The 20,696-nt window shown below is 46.1% G+C and overlaps 1 protein-coding gene and 1 long non-coding RNA gene across 2 annotated transcripts; one reads left to right on the top strand and one right to left on the bottom strand.

Moving 5' to 3' along the window:
- The first annotated feature begins 1,625 nt into the window (after positions 1-1,625).
- On the top strand, positions 1,626-20,579 carry TMEM39A (transmembrane protein 39A). The gene is made up of 9 exons (XM_053933697.1): positions 1,626-1,935; positions 12,170-12,363; positions 13,913-14,135; positions 15,478-15,561; positions 16,951-17,093; positions 17,553-17,895; positions 18,705-18,892; positions 19,416-19,536; positions 20,051-20,579. The coding sequence occupies exons 2-9, from the start codon at positions 12,251-12,253 to the stop codon at positions 20,282-20,284; spliced, it is 1,449 nt and encodes a 482-aa protein (XP_053789672.1). The 5' UTR covers positions 1,626-1,935; positions 12,170-12,250; the 3' UTR covers positions 20,285-20,579.
- Positions 16,270-18,554, bottom strand: LOC128783115 (uncharacterized). Its single transcript, XR_008429008.1, has 2 exons — positions 18,465-18,554; positions 16,270-16,599 (listed from the first exon to the last, which is right to left on the bottom strand). It is a non-coding gene; the product is annotated as an uncharacterized LOC128783115 (long non-coding RNA).
- Positions 20,580-20,696: the final 117 nt, after the last annotated feature.

A 20,696-nucleotide genomic window follows, 5' to 3' on the forward strand; every position in this document is an offset into this window, starting at 1 on the left:
AGAAGGTGAGTCCAGTCACTTTGCAGAGGTGAAAGCCATCCAGCTGGCTTTAGACATTGTTGAATGGGAAAAATGGCCAATACTTTACCTCTCTACTGACTCAGGGATGATGGCAAATGCTCTGTGGAGGGGGTTGCAGTGATGGAAGCAGAGTAACTAGCAATACAGAGGTAAATCCACCTGGGCTGCTGCACTGTGGCAGGATATTGCTGCCTGGGTGGAGAACCTGGATGGGAACAAGCATCACATAAATGCTCATGTGCTCATAAGTTGGGCCACTGCAGAACATCAAAACAACCAATAGGTGGCTCAGCTGGCACTGAATTGGCAACATAAAGGTGAATTATTTATAGCTCAGTGGGCCCATGGCACCTCAGGCCATCAAGAAAGATATGCAATATAGACGGGATAGGATTGAGGGGTATATTTGACCATAGACACTATCACACAGGTTAATTGCAGCATGCTGCAATTAAGCAAGTCAAGTGGTTAAAGACTCTCTACTATGAAGGACAGTGGCTGAAATATAAATACAAGGAGGCCTGGCAGAGTGAATATATCACACTCCCACAAATCCTCCATGGGCTTACTGGAGGGCTGGAAACATATTCTGGGCCCCATACCACCACCCAGAAAACTATCCTGGGCCTTGAAATGCAAGTCTTGTGGGGACCTGGTAGGTCATAAGCAACTGTGTTACACAATGGGACTCTTCCAAAACAACCTTGTAGACAACTGGGCCAAAACCATAGTGTTGAGTAGATATCACACACCTTATTGCACACCAGCCTCCAGGAAAAATTCAGCAGTGCAATGAACTATTATAGGGATAAATAGATGTGCTGGCTGTAATGAAGCGGTTAATTATGATTTTATAATTTTGTTTTAAATGGCATCTCATGATGCAAAACATGGCTACATCTCAAGTCCTGTATTGAATTCTGGGCCCCTCACTACAAGAAAGGCTTTGAGATGCTGGAGTGAGTCCAGAGAAGGGCAATGGAGCTGGTGAACAGTCTGGAGCACGAGTCCTCTGAGGAGCAGCTGAGGGAGCTGTGGTTTAGCCTGGAGAAGAGAAAGCTTGGGGGGACCTTATATCACTCTCTCGGTCTCTTCTTCCAGACAACAAGCGACGGGATAAGAGAACACAGTCTTAAGCTGTGCCAGAGGAGGTTTGGATTGGACTTTAGGAGGAATTTCTTCGACTAAAAGGATGATTAGACATTGGAATGGGCTGTCCAAGGAGGTGGTGGAGTCAGGGACCCTGGAGGTGTTTAAGGAAAAGACTGGACGTGGCTCTCAGTGCCATGGTCCGGTTGTCAATGTGGTGATCAGTCATAGGTTGGTCTCCACGATCTCAGAGGTCTTTTCCAACCTGATTGGTTATGTGATTCGGTGTGGATCTTTCTGTATCTATTTGAACCTGTGATTCTGGAGCAAACAAGGAGACGGAGCACCTCCCTGAGGAGCGTCGGCAGCGAGGCCGGCCCGGCGGCACCGCCGGAGCCCTGGCTGCCACAACCAAGATGGCGGCGCGGTGCGGCCGCTGCCCCGCCCCGCGCCTCCTGCCCTCCCTGGGCCGGCAGGGGCCGCCGCCGCTGTCGCCGTGTGATGAGAGCATCAGCCCTCACTGCCACGTCTCCCGGGTGGCCGGCGCTCTGCAGGGCCGCGCCGGGGCCGGACCCGCCTGCCCGTCTCCTCTTCTCCTCCTAGCCCTTCCCCTGCTCCTGCCCCGCCGCGGGGCAGCGGCGAAGTGGGTCTGCCCGGCGGGAGGAGGGACGCTCCGCGGGGCTCCCACGGCCGTCGCCGCAGCCTCGTTCGCCCCGGGCGGTCCGGGGATTGCCGGGGCCGGGGCTCGCCGCCGGGCCGCTGCCGCCGGAGGGGACCCCGCTGCCGGCTGATGTCCGAGCCGCGCCGCCGCCCGCGCTTGGATGTGTGAGTACCGGCACCGCCGCTCCCGCGGGCAGCACCGCGCCGGGAAAGCCACGGCGACCCAGGCGGGCGGCAGGGTGCGACCGCCGGGGCCCCCCTCCGAAACCTGGTGTGTGTCTGTGTGGGAGTGAGTGGTGGGGAGGCTTCTGCCTGGTTTGTTCCGTCCTGCTTGTAAGTTACGGCATTTGGTCCCGGGCTTCTCCTTTGAGACATTTCCTGCTGTGTTTGGGTTAAAGCAGGAGGTCCGCGCTTGTTGCTGGGAGCCGGGTGCTCTGTGGTAGGAGAGTTGAGGATTAAACGCGCGAAAGTTGGGCTGGGGTCGCGGGAATGTGCGCTTTGGGCTTTTAAAGCGCTATGCCTATGTAACCAGTCCTGCAAGGGCATTGTCCTGTGGAAGATGAACATCTGAGGCAAATCCAACCCACCATAAGGTACCGTTTCCAGAATGGACGTGGGTGCACATTTCTGTCGCTATTCTTTTTTGTACCGCAGTGAAAACAGTGCATCAATCATTCTCCCTTATATAGGGTAGCAGTTGGGCACATGATTTTCCCTATTACGTGAGGCAACTGCTTCGCTACTCCAGCATCATTTTAACATGTGAACGTACAGCAGAAACAGAGGCAGCTTTGTTTGCAATCTCTGATTGCTCTCATGCATGCTTTCCATTGTGAGTAAGGGGCCCCTCATGTCCCTGTTGTCTGTTATGACTGTAAGTGGAAAAATGAGAGGTCTGTGTTACAAACGGGTGAGTTACAAAATTTTTGGAGACAAGGCATCCCTTCTGTAACCATCCCTTCTGTCTGTTACCTCACTGTAATCAGAACAGATTTTCTGGGAGAGGGATACAGTAGTACAGGGCTGGAATTGGAATGGCTCAGCTCCAGTTTCACAGCATGCTGAAGGCAGAGAACATCAGCCCTTTTTAACCCACAGTCTGCTCCATGGCTCACCTCCTGGCACTCCTGCTGTTGGACTGTTTCTGACATTCATTTCTCCTTGCAGCTGCAGCTCATGGAGTGCAGACTCCTTCAGCCAAGGTGCTTGGATGATACTCTGCTGGTAAAATCTGGGCTCACTGATGTGTAGCCAGGCAATGCTGACCCCTCTGGGGTTTGGGTTGAAACTTCACCTGCTCCTTGTTGTCCCCTATCTGACTGGAAGTTCTTCAGGTGTAGATGCAGCTACTCCTTGTTTCTGTTCTTGAGCTTCTTTGCCTCGGGTTTTACTGTACAAATCAGCACAGCGAGTGGTAATGTTTTCCAGTTTTGATTTATTTGGAACAACAGAGAAGCTCAGGTGATATCAGTGACACAGTGACATATGGTCAGCATGTACTCCTGATCTCAAGACCATAGAACACCTGCGTGCCTCCTGGCTTGCTCTTTGCAGACTTGCCAGCATTTGAGACCTGACTTTCAGAAGCTCTGGGTGTCCACATTCCTACTAATAGAGGTGTCTATGCTGCCTCAACCAGAGCATTCAAAATCATAAATAATTTTGAAAATGCAGGGGGTTTATTTCTTGCTTTTATATTTAGTCTTTCTGATTGTAAAATAGGGATAAAACATTTTGCTTCCTACTTTGCAGTGCATGTTTCTATTCTGCTTGTAAGATGATAAATTCTTATAAAGACTTTTTGCATTATACAGATTAGCACTTTGCTGAATTGCTTGTTTTTCAGAGACACTAATGGCATTTACCACAGTAGATTCAGTGGTAGCTAAGGAAATAAAGCAATTATCATCTTGCTGGCCTGCCTATATTAGCAACATTTATGCTGATGTAACATTGCCAATATAGGTGTACTGTTATGTAGTACTCAAAAGCAGACAGACCTAATGATTTTTTTTTTGTCTATGCAATGTTCAGACATTCCTCTTTGTTCTGAAATTTTAGATTAAAAAATTAACTTCTGTATGTAGTGTCTGAAATTTTTGATTAAAAAATTAACTTCTGTATGTAGTGTTTGAAGGGGAAGCCCCACACCTTTCTGCTGGTTTTGAAACTGAGTAGCACTGAACACAAATCTTTCTCTGAAAGGATATGTAATGCTGATTGACTCAAACCTGGTTGTCATAAAACTTAACACCTTCTTTCTTTCTTTAGGCACCAGATCTGGATGTTTGAGAATACAGCCAAGAGCAAATGTGCTAGAAATGTGTTAAGGTGGCTTCCAGTTTCCATGAGCATTCAGTTCAGAAACCAGTTGGGCCACTCAGTACTCCTCAGTAGAGTTACAGTTGCTAAAGATGGATGTGGTGGATGTGGTGGAAAGCAACAAGATAGTACCAATTTTGAGACCATCCTGCTCCTTAGTGTTTTCCCTGTGCCACAGAATCATGAAATGCTGTGGAATCATGAAGAAGTTTCCTTGTGGCAGTTAAAATTGGAACTTTAGTCCATTTGTTTCTAACCCTATGACAGTTAGGCAAGTGGCATAGCTATTAGCAGGTGGATTTTTAAAATCAGAGGTAAATCTGTAGTAGCTGTGTGACTTGGGAAAATAGCTCATTAGTTTCACAAGCTATCCTGGAAGATTTCATGCCATTCTTTGGGATCTGTTGTCATTGCTGAGTTATTTCCAACCTTTTCTTGGCTTTTTTGGGTATTGCAAGTGAAAATGAGACTTCTAGTGAGAAGTGGGTATTATGCAGCCTGGTCAGGAGAGCTGTTCTGGAAGACAGGGTGCAGTGGCATCCCTAGGGGAGGTTTAGAATTGTTGGTTTAAAACAAAATTATCAGTAGACATCTGCAGCCCAGAAATACATATAAGGGAGCGTGGATGCAGATTCAGGCAGCTGGATTAGTCTCAGTATAATTAATTATGCCAGGGATTAATGTATCCTATTGCATTTTCTCAATCTGCTGGGTTAGTTGCTTTGTAAACAGTCATACAAAGCTCTGAGTCCTGCCTACCAAAGTCATGGAGGTTGAATTGAAGAATTATTGTTTTGTGGGGAGTATTTATATCACCTGAACTTGTTGTTTAAGAGGCAAATAGAGGAGAATTGATGCATTCTCATATGTGGTTTATATTTTAATGCACATTTATGATTTATAGAAATTCCAATTTGTTTTAAATTCCCTGCAATATTGTTGCTTTTCTGCAGTGTCAGGGATGTGCAAAACATTGTCTTGCTGATACTTTCTGCTGTGAATCCCAGTGTGATGACTTGGTGTAAGGCTCAAGGAAGTGGTTTTTAACTTGTGTTCTTCTTCATGCGTTCAAGCTCATTGCTACAGATGGCAGATGCCTGCCTTATTTTTAGCTATTTGAGGACAAAATAGAAAAATACTAGTGACTCCCCATGATTTGTCATCATGGCTGATCTCCATTAAATTAAACATAGGGATTGGCAGAGGAACAAAACCAGCAGGAAAGCGGCTTCTGTTTGTTTTAAAAAAGCTTTTCTAAAGTGCTAAAATAATACTGTAAAAAATATCCACTACTACATACAGAGACCCTTGGGAGGAGAAGTACTTGCTGAACAGTTTATCCTGTTTTGGATAAGGATACTGAGGTCTGTATTGGTAAAACAAGTTTCCTGGAAGTCAGTTGAAGAGGAAAGATTAAAAAGCAAGAGATATCCTGGCCTGTGCTCAGGCCATTAGACTGCAGGTTTGTGTTCAAGGCTGGGGGGAGAATGCCTATTTTGGTGGCCTGCTTGATGGAGAATTTTAAGATGGGCTCTTAAAGCATGAGCATCTTCTATTTTTTTTCCTTCTTTTTCCCCCATCAGTAGTGATCTGTTTTGTTGTGCATTTGCCTTGGTATCTTGGGAAAAAAAATTCAGTGGCCATACCTAAAATTCCCTGACTTTCCCAGTTACTGCACTTGGCATGGTAAGATGGAGAGTGATCTGTAGCTGTGTTTTAGCAGAGCTGTGGCTGTGCGTAATGTTTACTGAAGAGCTCTGGTGCAAGATGTACTTAGGAGTGAGTGTGTGTTGATAAATTGCGTTGCCGGCCAGCTTTGATAGCTTTGCCTGTGTTGTGTCTGCTGAAACACTGCCCTTGTGTTTCACTTCCCAGCCAGTGTCCCCTTCTAAACAGAGCTTCAGTTTCTATCAGTAATGTGGAGTTGGAGTTAAAACTTCTGTGTTGTTACATACTCAGAGAACTGTCTGGCTCAGTAATTCTAGCTCTTTAGTTTGGGCCTCTCACTCTGGATGAGGCTGGGCTTGATGTCCCTTTCCCCAGACAATTCAGAAGCATGGGAACTCTAGGACTGAAATAGACTGTGACCCAACTGGTCAGGCCTGCATTTCCCTCTGCTGCTGGAAAAGCTCAGCTTTGTAATTCTGTGTTGTTCTCACACAAGAAGCCAATGTTTTCTTTATTCCCAGATCCAGTATTTGGCTGTGAGTGTTGCTGTATACATCAGAAGAAGCCAAAGAAAATGTTAATGTCTTGCTGCTAGCTGTGTAATACTTGTTGGCTTGGTGAGGAGTGTTATTGGCCACTTGGAGCTGCTGAGCCTTGAGGGTCTTGCATTGTGGCTTTATTTTGTTTGTTTTTTTTTTTTTTTTTACTTCCTTTTGGAATATAAATTCTCTTGTCTTCATTCATAAAATTATTACAGTCATTCATTGAAATTTTCCTAAGCTGTTTGTTTTGACCTGCTGCAGCAGTTAGCTGCACAAGGTAATGATATGGTAATATAAGGTAATACTGTTTTATTACACCAGGAATTGTGGCTTTGTTCTTGTACTTGCCAGAGGTTTGTTTAGAGCACTTAGTGTGTGTCTCAACTTTCCTCCAATTCACAAAAACCTGAACTCACCTATATTCTGAAGAGGACACTGTTGCCTGCATACTTCTGGAGATTTCTTCCTTGCACCCCCTAAAGCAAGGTCTTTGAGGGGATTTTTAGGGAATTTATAGGATTTCTCTGTTTTTAAAAATGGCTTTTTCAGTATCTTGGATGATTTTGTTTATCTGGAGTATTAAGAACTTAAATCTATGTCCTATACCTTGACATTCCTGCCAAATGCGCTGACTGAGCTTACTGCACTTTAACTTTGAGAGGCTTTTCCTGAAAAACTTTGCTTTCCGATTCCCATTTTTGTATGTGGGTATTTGAAGTACTGTGGCAGCTACAAATGGCAGGTGCTGCCTTCCCCTTGTCTTAAGCTAAAATTTCTATTTTTCCCACTTAGCTTTCTGCTTAGCTCTAGTCTTCCTTGGTGAAAACACTAGAAGTAAGTCATACAGTATATATGCTGTTTGTTAATGCTTGCCATAATCTTGCTACTTCGACCCTTTGGTTTTGGCATCTGTGTAGAGGACTGATAGATGGAGCCTCTTCAGCCAGAGTTGTGCTGTATCAGAAAAGCCTACACTGACATGGTCTTGATGGGTTGGTTTTGTTTTTACAGAGGAGGTTATTAGTCACTGAGCAAAAATTAGTCTTACTGGTGTACCACCTGACAGTGATGATTCCCCACCCAGCTCTCCTGTTGGATGGTGTTTGGGCTGCACTTCAGGGGGGTTTCTGTCTGTCTCTGTGCCAAATCCCCATATTAATCCATCGCTCTGTATGGCATGAGGGCTTGGAAAATGTGCTGACTTGGAGACCTCCCTCCTAACCGGTTTTGCCTCCCAGCTCTGGGCCAGGTGGCGGGTGTGTGCCTTTGGATCCAGCCGGAGTTGAAAGGTTGTGTTGACTTAGCACTGGGGTAGCTCTGTGCAAGCCAAATATTTAGCTTTCCATCTGATAACCAGTCGGTTGTTTCCTCCCTTGCAACAACCAAATGCTTATTTTATTCCCAGACCAGTTGGGGCTTTCACAGAAGTTGGGTGTCTTTGTGGCTTCCGGTGTGGCAGATGTGAGGGTGCTGACAAGGTGGCCTTGTGACCAAGGCTGGGGTGCGACCATCCCTGTTCCTTGGCTTTCTGGTAATTTTGTTTCTTTTTGGTGTTATATTGGGTGAGTCAATTACTAGCTTTGTGTCTCTTTTTCCAGCTGTCAAAATGGGATTTTGGTTTTGCTTTGGTTGGTTTTTATTTTAATTTAAATAAATAAATAAGAGATTCACACTAAAAGGAAGTAAAAATAACCGATAGTAACTAGGACTCTCAAAGTTCAAAGGAAAACTTGTGTGATAATTTGCAAAGATATTAGGATTGCTGGACAACTGCAAGTTTAGGGTTAGGCTGACCAGCTGCAGTGAGTTGAGTTGAGGACATTAGCAACCAAGAGAGCATTTTCAGTTTCAGAAACTAATTGTGCTTTGTGCCAGTGCTCTGCAGCCGTGTCGCGGGGGTGGCTGTCTGCGCTTCCCTGCCAGGGAGTGCTGCAGCCGTGGCAGGTGTGTTTCCATAAAGCACAGACATCCTGAATGGAAAGGAGTGACTGTGTTGCTGTGGAGGAGGCAGAGAGAGTCCCTCACTACAGAGGCCATGTGTTGCTTCACCCCCAGCTGTCATATGCTTCTTCAGCAGGAAGAAGGTCGCTTTAATTGAGATGGTGAGTTGCAGTGAGAGACCTGTGGTCTTCTTGTGCCACGTTGCACCAAGTGAAGATGGCCACGTTTCCCTTTCTGCTCTTGTGAGTAACTGGTGGTAGGACTTGTGGAGCCAAGGAGAGCCACTTGAATGTTTTCCAGCCTCTGAGAGTTCTCATGTCTCTGTGCAGCAAGGTTCCCAACAGGACTGGAGAGGCTCGGAGTTTTCTTCAATTAAAAAATGTTAATACCATCAAAATAACTGACTGAGCTTTGTAGCATTTCCAGCAAAGAGATGGGGAACAGGCACACTTTCCATTCTGATGAGTCACTGACTCTCTGCTGATTTGCCTCTTGAAAGAGCTGTTTGGGCAGCTGCTGCTGCAGAAACATGATCCTGAGTGATGGGCCTTGGTGAGCAGGACAGGGCTGCACACTGTTTCACCTCTGAATTGGTGAGTAATTAGTCTGCCTAGCTTTGTAGCAGTAAAGTCTTGCACACAGCTGTGGTTCTTGCCTGCCTTGATCCTGCCACGATCGTGCCTCATCAGGATAGCTGTGGAGCTGATGGGCAGGAAGGGTATTGTGGCACAGAAAAAAAAATTACCAAGTGCTTTCTGTGGTCCTAAAAGCGGGAACTGGAAATCAGAGCATCAGATGCCTTCTGTTTCTGGATTTTCTTGTAACTGTGTCACAAATTAAAGTTTTGTCTCTGTCTTGAAGCATGGTCTGCCCTAGGACCCAAGAGCTGTCCATACCCTCATCTATTCCCTGTGCATGGGCAAGATCACTGCTCTTGTGTAGCTGCTCTCCAGATTCTTCCTGTGTGTTTTTGATGATGCCCACATCTGCCTCAGAGAGATCTTGGAGGCTAGGTAATATTGGTTCTGAGGATTTGAGGATGAAGGGACTACAAGCATGTCACTTATTTTTTGAGGGAAATTGTAGGTGAACTGGAAAGAACAGTGTGGAATCACATTAATGGACTGAAGAGTCTTGTCAGGAAAAGCTTGTATCTTTCATTACTCACTTTTTCTGCATGACTCTATAAAATAAGATCACTGATGGGTTGGGAAATGCAAACAGAGAATGGAGCAGGGTGGACTCTTCGTTAATACTTAATATGACTTGTAATATTATATGTTGGAGTAAGGGGTTTATGGACACCTTTTTTCTCGTTTTCAAAGTAGAATCATGCCTTTGTTTATTAATTGGAAGCTATAAAAACACTTTCCCCCATACCTTTCTCCTCAAAAAGGAGAGCTGTTGATTGGTTCAAGGCCAAGGAAAGCAGACTTAGAGACAATCTGATCTGTAATCTCACTGCTTTGTTTAGCTTTATCTGTGGAGCTTCAGTTTTGCATGGCTAGTTTTACAAAGTAAAAGCAAACAAAAAAAGGAATGGTTCTTAGGCAGATTTTTCTCCAACAAATGCCTACCTAATTTGATCTAACTCCAGTAAAGTTATTTAAAGCTTGGCTTGAGGAACTGCCCAGTCTATATGTTCATGAATCACCGTGAAAAGGCTTATTCAAATGCATTTAGAATATGTGCACTGACATTAAGGATGGCTTCTTTCCATGGGCAGTTGTTTTTACTGGTAGAAACCTGCATTTTACTGGTTTGTAAAGCCAGGGGCTGGAATTGTGATTACTTCATGTCCAAGTGTCTGTATTGGCGAGCATGTGAGGCATACTAATGGGGTGATACTAATGAGACCTGTTAAATTATTTACATGAATTATTGAATGTGGTATAAAATACCTTCCACTGTTAATAGCACTAATTAGACCACCAACATATTGCATCCATTATCATAAATATCCTGTAGGTCAAATCAGACCAATTGTTTCAGCTACCACAGGCACTGTTGTAGCTAAATTTGGCTTAAAACTGCTTTCAAGTTTGTTCTTTTTGGGGGTTTTTCCTCATTTTTTTCCTTCACTTTAGTTGTTTATCAAAAGTGTCTGAATGCCTTAAGTGAATTCTGCATTGTTTGTTGCTGCCCCTGCTCATCTTACACATGCAGGAGAATGTTCTTGTTTATATTTAATTCCTGAAATATAAATATTTCCAAATAAAACTCTAGAACATCCTAAGGAAAATTGTCTGAAAAGGCTCCCTTGACAAGAAAGGTAAGGAAGGCTTCAGTCTCTGTGGTGTTGCTGTTGGAGATACGAGAGTATTAAAGTCTGCCAAAACACACTATTTACCTCAAACTCAAAATTCTCCAATGTTTGCTTGCCTTTCGTGCATTTTCATATCTCCTTTTAATTTTTTTCCTCTCTCTCCTGGATCTCTGTTTTTCGGTGTGGTTTTTTGGGTTTGGTTTGGTTTGATTATTCCAGCTGACTTTCGTGTGGGTATGCAGAAGGCATTCATCCTTTGAAACATCTTGATTTTTGTTGAAAGTTTGAGAATTGGTATCCTGGTTTCAATCATGACAATTGTTTATCGGAGTAGAGATGAAGGATGGGAAATTTTAATACAAAGGGCAATTCTTTGAGGGACTTTTTTAGAGAATTACTCCTGCACACTATGTTCATGGTGACAGTCCTGTGACTCACTGAGAAAACTTCTGGCGTTTCTGCCAGCTGTGATTTCTCAGGATTTTAAAGGAGGTGATGACTGAATTATAAATAGACCATAGGTTCCATCTGTACATTTCAAAGCTGCATCTAGTGTTTCCCTTCCCACAGAAGGTGGGTGTGCTTTTTTGGCCCCTGGGTTGGTTCTGACTGTGATATTTTTCCAAAAGGGACGCTGATTCAGACTCCAGGCACACAGACACACCGAAGTCCTTGTAGTGAGATGCTCACTTGGTGTCTTGTTCCTGTACAGCACACGTGCACTCCAGTTCAATCCTTCACTCCCTTATGTCTGCTGTGTTTCCATTGGAAACTTTCCTGACTGCCAAAATCCTTGCAGTGTCACGTGGGAGACCAGTGAAATAGAAGAAAAATTGTATGGGAAGTGATAAAATCTGTGCCAGAAATTACACTATTGTTTCTGATATTCTGAGTTGCCCAGCCTCTATCTTACTAGTTTATTTTAAGGATTCGATAGATTCAAGTGTGTCATTAAAAACAAATAGGTACATAAATATGTACAAATTTGCTTCTGAATTATTTTTCTTTTCAGGGCTGAGTTATGAGATTGCCCATATGTGCATTTGAAGTACATGCATACATGCGTGTTTTGCTGCATTCTTTGCTAATTAAACCCACTTTTAAATGGATGTATTACCTTGGTGTCATTTGGGCATTCTTAGCACAGAAGGGAGCTGAACAATGCAGTTTCCTTCAAAGACACCAGTTTGTCTATTCATAGTTCTGCCAGAGGGTGTCTGAATTACCTACCAGCATCAGAGCCTGGCAAGTAATGTGCAGGGTGCCTAAAAAGAGCTGTGAAGCTCTAGTAGCTCAACCACAACATGGAGAGGGCTCTTCCCAGGTTTGCCTTTGAAATAAAGCACATGTTTGTGCTGTTTCCAGCTCTGGAGATGCTCAGTGGTGCTTTCCAGCCAGCAATAAGTGCTGTCAGTCATTGACGGCTAATGTGAGCAACCCCTTTTTAGAGACACAGTGTCAGTGGTGTTCATTCTGGGTGTGCAAGCAGACACTGACCTGCTGCCATTGAAGTGGCACAGTGGTTTAGAGTGGTGATGGCTGTCCCACAGGGCTTTGAATGCATGACTTCCTTCTGCATGATTTTGCTTGGCTGGAGCGTGAACTGGGTGAGTGTGACCAGCAGTTTAAAGCTTAAGTGATGTTTCTGCCTCCTTTGCAGATTTGGGAAGGCTTTTGAATCGTTGTCTGGGTGTCAGGGCACAGCCTGCTGGAGGCACTGGAAGTGGACTGGTTCCTGGTCATGCCCGGTGGAAGGAGGGGACCCAGCCGGCAGCAGCTAAGCCGTTCAGCTTTGCCTTCTCTCCAGACTCTGGTTGGTGGGAGCTGTGGAAACGGTACTGGTTTGAGAAACAGGTGAGGACAAAGGGAAGGTTGTTGAGACATTTGTGGCTAGGACAGCGCTGAAAGCAAGGAGCCTTGATCCACCCTGAACCCTGTGTGGGAGCATAGCTTTGTGGTGAAAGTGAGGGACTGGGAGAGGGGAACCTTGAGCCCTCCACTGTGGCATTATGAGATGGCTCATCCAAAAGGGAACAAGTCCTGCGTGACAAACCTCTTCCAGCTTCTCTTCTCAGCTCTGCTGTGGTACTTGCTTCCTTCTGGAGCCCCTCTTTTGACTTCATGCATTAAAACATGAAAACATTAAAACCAGCCCCATGGAGGGGATTGTGGCAGTGGTCTCAGCCCCACTTCACCACTCAGTTTGGTCACAAGAGCCAGCGGTGGAAATCACACAATGCTCCACTTGTCTTTCCTGAAGCAGTTTCCAGAGCAATGAGTCCTAGCAAATGATGAGTCCTTGTCTTGCTCACTTGCCTTCACTGCCCTGGGGAATTAGTGTGACATGTCAGAGTACAGCTGTGACTCCTCCTCCTACATTATAGAAAGGCAGGGCAGGAGGATGTCCATATTGTTTTAGACCTGCTGGTTGCAGATGAAACTAATTCTCATAGTTGGTAAAGATGACCTGCATTTTCTGGGGAAGTTGGGGGCTGAAACAGGAACACATAGATGCTGTGACATTGAGATTACCACATTTGGTATAAAAACTGAAAGGCCGAGCATTACTTCTTTCCATAAAAAGTTGGCAGTCTAGAGAAGCTATTTGCTGCATGCTGGGGCCCTGGTATAGGTTCATTCTGACAGAGTAGAGCAATCCAAGCCACTTAGCTTTGGCCTTTACAGACTTCTGTCAGGGGCAGAGGGACAGATAGCACAGTTTGAGCTTCTTGAGAAGGAAATAACTGTCGAGACTGTGGAGTCAGGGCCCCAGGGTCCTGGGAGAGCGTGGCTTATCTGGTTTCAGTCAGACATAGCATAGTTCCTCCACCAGTTCAGTATGCCAGAGCTTTTAATTGTCCTAGCCTCCTCTGAAAGCTAGAAAAGAAGGAAGTGTGAGAAGACTTGAGAGGTTAGCCTCTAGGAAGTGGCTGAACTACTCCATTCCATTTTTAGTTACTCCTCTTTTTAAAAGAGGAACTATGAACAGAAAGACAATGGGCACTTTGCCGTGCTGGAGAAGGAGGCTGGGTGCTACTGTTATGTCCTGGTGATGGGTGGAAAGAGCCAGTATTAAATGTTGGGTGTAGCACAGAGTCCTTAATGACTTTTGCTCTGTATTTCTGCTCCTCAGTCTGCAAGTTTCCTGAAATATTGCTGGGCATGTCACAGCACTTCTGACAGATCAAGCTGTCATCCAGAAAAATTCTGGATAAAGGTTTTGTCTGAGCTAAGATGATGGAGCTCACCACCAGCCTCATGTCAGAAATAGGAATGCAAGACTGCTGTCACCTCTCCCCTAGTAATGCCCAGTCTCAAAATCACAACCTCAAGCACTCTATTCTGGAAAATATCAGAGATTATGTAGAATGTTTACCAAGTAAGTGATGTCCATCTACTTCAGGAACGGTAGTGCCATCAGCCTGTCGGCGCCTCCGATCACAGCACTGATTACTCCAGAGCCTGTGCGTCACTGCCGGATCCCTGAACTGCCATTGGATGGGAGCCTTCTCTTTGAATTCCTGTTCTTCATCTACCTTCTGGTAGCCCTCTTCATTCAGTACATCAACATCTACAAGACTGTCTGGTGGTACCCATACAATCACCCTGCTTCCTGCACCTCACTGGTGAGTTCCCCAGCAAGTGCCATCACTTGGGCTTTTTCATTACACAGCTTCTTTTCATGCTTCTTCAGTCCAGGAATCACCAAGCATTTGACATTAAGGGAGTCAGTGAGAGTTCACATGCACCCCCATCAGTCAGGGCCATGTCATCCCCCATTTTACAGGGGAGAAAAGACATGGCAGGAGAGAGGAGTCAGCAGGACTCCTTCAGGGGAAATTTCTTGCACATGTTTGTATGGTCTAGCTAGCCCCAAGGGTTTGACACAGAGTTGAGACTCCAGGAGCTGTCTCATGCTGTGAGTGCCCCTTGCCAGTCAAAACAACAGAGCCTGAGAGAAGGAAGATGTGCAGATTTTTCTTAGGATCCCACAGCAGGTCAGCAGCACAGTTGGTGAGGGGGTCAGATCCTCAGCTTATGTAAAGCTCTCAGCCTCCTTGGTTTCAGTGTTCTTGCTGTCCCAATAAGCTGCCTGTGAGCCAGTGAGCCTCAGTGAGCAAAGCCAGCCTGTGCAGCTGGAACCGTGTCCTAAAGGCTGCTTGGAAGCACGAGGTGGTCCCTTAGTTACCTGTACCGACAGGTGGTGCTGGTGTTCCAGTCACCAGCCTCCTGCTCAGCTCTGCCGTGCTGGCTTAGAAGTAAAAGCATTCTGTTTGGGGCTCCCTACCCGGCAGGATTTAATGATTGTTTGGTTATTCCCATCACAACTCAAGCATTCTTTTTTACCCAAAATGTCCTTGAAGTACCAAAACCAGCAGTATTCAGAGTCCACTAACTCTTCTGGCTGGAATATGTTGGATGGCTTCACTGAAAAGCTGTAAGAGCTGTGTCTAACTTGATGCAGCTAGAGAACTTCATGGGCAATGAAGATGAGGTTTCTCAGATCAGCTTGGTTTCATCAGGAAGCACTGGTTGCTACAGACCATTTTTGAGACCAAGAGGGAAAGTGAGCTGCTGTGCTCACTCTGGACTCTGGTTTGGCTGCCCTTTGTCTGGTTGTTCAGGAGCTTTTTGGTGGACAACCTGCAACCTGTTATTCACGGTAGGATTCTGGTTCTAGATGTCCCTTTGACCCCCAAAATACCTGCCTGAATGGTGGGTTTGTTTTGTTTTCTGTGGAAACCTCTCCATGGGAAGGAATCTCCCTGTGGAGGAGATCTTGCTTCTGGAGATGTTCCTGTGTTGCTAATGTTTATTGCTTTTCCTTCATCCCTAATAGAGAGATTTGGAGAATGCTTATGTGAGGTCCTAATGTACTCTCCAGCAGCCAGCTTTCTAGTGCCACCCCATCTTGGTGGTTTCAGAGTCCCTTTTCCTGGTGAAAACCTTTTTTCTTTCCTCCTTCAGAATTTTCACCTCATTGACTACCACCTGGCGGCGTTCATCACAGTGATGCTGGCACGGAGGCTGGTGTGGGCCATTATCTCTGAGGTAACATTCTCACTGTTCCCTCTCCTGCCTGTAGAACTTGCTGTAGAACATGGTCATCCATGGCCTAAAAAAATTCTGCAGGTTGGAAGGTTTCTTCCCTCAGAAGAGTGTGGGTGTGAAGGACTAAGATTTTAGGGATGCCCTTCTGCCTTGGAGTTTTCTCTTTGAGACCAGTCATGTCCTGTAGTATTGGGTAGCTCTGTTGGCTCTGCATCTAGGAGGAGATTAAATGGTCCCACTTGCTTATTTATCTCTGCAGTACAATACTGTACCCCACTATCTCATGCTGGAGAAGTGGCCGAGAGAATTGCAAGTCAGGTAGCAAAAAGGCAAACAGGGAGGTTGGCCAAGACAAGAAGGAACAGGAGCTTAGAGGGGGAAGGGTCAGGAGGAGGATGTCTGACTACACTGAAGTGAAACAGGAATACTGGTAGAACTGCTTTTCCAGTCCTGGTTACTCAGTAACTCAGACTCTGGTCATGTTACCACAGATTTTGAGACCTTCTCTGTGTCTGTGGGAGCAGAACCAGGCCAAATTAGGTCTCTGTGAAAGGTCATTTTCAGGAAAATAGAAGTTTTGTCCACTGAAATGGTTAATACAACTCTAGGCTAAGCAACTAAGCAGTGTTTAAAAATAAGTAAATTAAATAAAGGAACAGTTATGTCCTGTTGAATAGATAAGTGGAGAAGGCGGGAACTCTGAAGGTCTATTTTCAACTAATTCCTTCCATTTTCATTTATGGTCACATACTCTGTAAGACTTGCCATAGACTGAAATCTCTGCATTGAAATCTTCCACATAGGTTCTTGAGCATCCTATGTATTGGCTCTAACCCTTAAGAATCTTTTCATAGTTCCATTTTCTTCTCTCCTCTGGAGATTGGATCGGGCTTTCTTTCTTTCCTCCTCACTACACTGCAGCCTGCACATCCAATAGAGCTAAATTATGGAAATCTGGGTTTGGGATTGACAAGGTGCACATCTTCTCTTCCCTCAGCTGCGAACTGTGACTTTTCACAGTGCTGAGACCAGATTCTTCTAAAGAAAAGAAAAAGAGGAAATGAGTTTCAGGTCATACTGGACTATGATCAGAGCAATAAGGGACTTAAGCAAAAATATTTTTCTACTTTGCAGCTCTGAATTTTTTCTTCAGAGGTCCTATTTTAGTCATGCCCCACAAGTTGTGATTATTTGAATATTTTGGATCCTGTCAATCATTAAAGGCATTTATGTTTGTAAGATAATCAGTTTCCTGCTTCTGAGAGGAAGATCCCTCTCCTAGTACCTCTGGGCACCCCTCTCCCTGCTGCTCCTCCACAGGCATCCCTTGTGCTCATCTTCTAGCACTGGTTGTTTCAGGACTGCTGAGTGTTTCCTCTCCATTTGCAGGCCTCTCAGGTGGGCGCAACGTCACTGATGCGCTACATGGTGCGCCTGGTGCTGCTCACCCTCTGTGGATGGGTGCTGTGCTGGACTCTGGTCAACCTCTTCCGCAGCCATTCTGTTCTCAACCTTCTCTTCCTGGGCTACCCGTGAGTGACACCACTTTGAACTTTCTGGGCAGGGAGGACACAGCTGCTTGGGGGTGCCATGAGCCACCGTGGGAAGCAGACTGTTGGCTGTAATGTCTCCTCAATTTAGGATTAAAAAGGAAGCAGGAGTGGCGTGGGGATGGTGTGAGGAGGTGGCACCAAGCTGATGAAGTAAATTGCCTCAGCTGCTGTTAGTGTGAGGGGCCTTTACTGCCACTTGAAAACTGAGCCTTTGGGATTGTTGGTTCTACAAATGGGATTTTAAAAAAGTTCTCTGCACAGGTGTTGAAGTTGCAGCCTCTGGCCTTTTCCTGGGGAGAAGAGTTGGCTGTTAGCTTCTGGAGTGGGGGTTCCTATATGCTATCACTCTTGTCAGGGCCTGTATCTGCTGGGGAGGTGCCCCCTGCTCCCTGTTGGGATGGCTATTATTACAGCCATTTTTTCTTTCCTTCATGACAGGTTTGGTGTCTATGTCCCTCTGTGCTGCTTCCACCAGGACAGCAGAGCACAGCCTCTACCTGCAGACTGTGGTTACTTGGTACAGGACCAGGTGGCAGATGATGGGGCTTCAGCTGTCAGCAGCCTGGTCAAAGACTTCTTCTCGCTTCTGTGGGAATCCCTGAGAGAACAGTTCAATAATCCTACGTCTATCCCCACCCACAGCTGCCCACTTTCCCCAGATCTCATCCGCAATGAGGTGGAGTGCCTAAAAGCAGACTTCAACCGCAGGATCAAGGAAGTTCTCTTCAACTCTCTCTTCAGTGCCTACTACGTGGCATTCCTGCCACTGTGCTTTGTGAAGGTAGCTGTTACCTGGCTCTCTCTGTGCCCCTGCCCACTGTCTCCTTCTGAATGTTGTGTGAACTGCCAGGCCAGATTCCTGGTTAATTCCCCTTTTCTCTGTCTCCCCTTTGGCAGCCCGGATAGTGGAGCATGGCTGCATCCGGAGTGCACTAGTACTGCTCCTGGTTGGCAGATAGGTATTGCCATAAATGTGATGCACCTCTAGTCCCATCACCCCACTTACTAACTCCCCTTCTCCCACCCCCTGTCCTAGGCAGATGGATAGCTGTGTTCTTCCTAGAAAAGAGAACCTCTTGTTACCCATCTCAGATCCAACATCGTGGCTTTTGAGTGCTTGGATCAGAGGCTTTGGTGGTCAGCCTGTTACAGCCAACTAGGATGCTTGGCAAACTAAATCCAAGAACCTCTAGTCAGTGTGGGGGTTATATTTTTTCATCTGTCATTTCTCCAACTTGAATAAGTTCCAGTTCGTGCAGAGAAATGGGCAGGGCTCCACAATCCATGTAGTAGTCTTGGTGCAATTGGTGTTCCTGGGGCAGTTCTGTGGCAAGCAAACTGCCTTGTTACCTGCTGCTGGAGGAGGAGATGCACCAGCTGCAGCATCATCCCCTGCCCTTTCTCCTGCAGCTCAAGGAGAAGGGAGCCTTGAGTGCCTCCTAAGCTGTAACCCTCCGAAATCACCGGTCCAAAAGCGCATGCCTATAACATGTGGTGTGAGTCTGCTGGATGCACATGCAGTATGTCCCTTGTCATTCCTCCTTCTGCTTTGTGACAGTGGTGCCAAGTTCTTGTCTGGTCTCTTCGCAGAGCACCCAGTACTATGACATGCGCTGGTCCTGCGAGCACCTCATCATGGTGTGGATCAATGCCTTTGTCATGCTCACCACGCAGCTGCTGCCTCCCAAGTACTGTGACCTGCTCCACAGGTCTGCTGCCCACCTCGGCAAGTGGCAGAAACTAGAACACGGCTCCTACAGCAATGCCCCACAGCACATGTGAGTGTGGGGGTGGGCAGGGCTTGGCATGCCTAGCAAGGGGCTGAGATGTTCTCGTGGATGAGCAAATACCAGCAGTTTATCTACGGAGGATGTGTCTCCACTCCCCTGCAACTCTTGAGTGTGTTGCATTCCCCTGAACTCTTAAGTGAACTCCTTGTTCACCCAAAACAGAAATGGCTGCTCTAGAGAGCTGTCTGAGCTCCTCCAGTCACTGCTGGTTCCTTCACAGAAAGAAATGCTGAGATTCTTCTTGGCCACTGGAGAGTATCTTCAGCAGAGGCAGGGGGTGGCCCCCTCCACTGCAGTGGACAAGGTTCTTGCACTGGGAGCCATTTGTTCATATTACTTTGAGTCCATTGAATGGGCTTGTGATCAACCCTCTGTGCTTTTCCAGTGGGGGCTAGGACATGTCTTTATGGCAGAGGCTTTGGTATTTTTCAAGATGCAGTCCATTCCCGTGAACCCTCATTCAGGGGGTTGGGAGCACAGATGGTAACATTCTGGCATTGTTTCCCCACAGCTGGTCAGAAAACACAATATGGCCACAGGGAGTTCTGGTGCGACGGAGCCGGTGCCTGTATAAAGCAGTTGGGCCTTACAACGTAGCAGTGCCTTCAGACGTGTCCCACGCCCGCTTTTATGCAAGTATCTCTTCTCTTGCTTGGTGCCTTATGACTGTGGGAAGGAGGAGAGGCTCAAACCCAGCTGCAGCAGAGCAGACTGTGCAGGAGAGCATTCAGTGTTCCATGACAGGCTGGTGCTGCTAAGCAAAATACATGTTGGCAGCAGGGGGCTTTCCCATTCTGTCTTCCAGTGACCTCTGGGCAAGATGGGAACCACGGCTGAGGTGACACAGCTCTCCCATCAGGCAGTGGTATTCCCCGGAGAGGAATAGGAATTTCCCTTTCAGGGAAATGGGAAAGCGTGTCAGCAGGCCCATAGGTTTATTTCACCCGCTTCCCCTTCTCGAGCAAAATGCCACTTCTACATGCCTTTTTTCTTACTGTTTTCCCTAAGCAGCAGCTAATGGTGGCTGGAGTACAAGCATTGCTTCTGCCCAGCAGTGGTCCCTGACAGCTTTATGTCCATATTCCTCATCACTTCAACCCAGCAACAAATGACAGAAATCTCTTGTTCTTAACTCTTTCCCTGCAGTTCCTCTTTCACCGTCCCTTACGGCTGCTCAACCTGCTGATTCTCATCGAAGGCAGTGTGGTCTGCTACCAGCTCTACTCCCTGCTGCGCTCAGAGAAGTGGAACCACACCCTCTCCATGGCCCTCATCCTTTTCTGCAACTATTATGTCTTATTTAAGCTCCTCCGGGACCGGATAGTATTAGGCAGGGCATACTCCTACCCACTTAACAACTATGGACTCAAGGCACACTAGGCTGGCCAGACGTGTACCCCTTCTCTTCCTCATCCCACAGGGCAGGGAGGGAACCTCAGAAAAAAAAAATATTTTCGTACAGTTCTATTTTTTTCTTGCGACGTTTATAAATATTTAAAATATTTTATATTTTGTATACTATTGTTTTTGTGGGGCGGGAAGGGAACCAGTGGCAATTAAATGTCGCTTTATAAACAAGGTGTTATTTTATATATATATATATATATTAAAAAAAAATCCATGTGTATATACCGTATATCTATGCCCATACATATATCTGTGTGAAGCAACAGGATTGTGTGTGTGGTCACTGTGTCTGCTTTGCTCACAGAACTGCTGGTAACTAGGAACTGGTCTGCTGTAGAATTTGGATAAACTAACAGCCAGGGGGAAAAAAGGAAACACAGGGGGC

This window comes from Vidua chalybeata, chromosome 2, assembly GCF_026979565.1.
Source record: "Vidua chalybeata isolate OUT-0048 chromosome 2, bVidCha1 merged haplotype, whole genome shotgun sequence".
Taxonomy (NCBI): Eukaryota; Metazoa; Chordata; class Aves; order Passeriformes; family Viduidae; genus Vidua; species Vidua chalybeata.

Bases quoted from the DNA above. Each gene is read 5' to 3' on its own strand.
- TMEM39A (XM_053933697.1), top strand. From the start codon at position 12,251: ATGCCCGGTGGAAGGAGGGGACCCAGCCGGCAGCAGCTAAGCCGTTCA. The intron at 12,364-13,912 runs GTGAGGACAAAG...CATCTACTTCAG, and splicing joins GGTACTGGTTTGAGAAACAG to GAACGGTAGTGCCATCAGCC. The intron at 18,893-19,415 runs GTGAGTGTGGGG...GTTTCCCCACAG, and splicing joins AGCAATGCCCCACAGCACAT to CTGGTCAGAAAACACAATAT.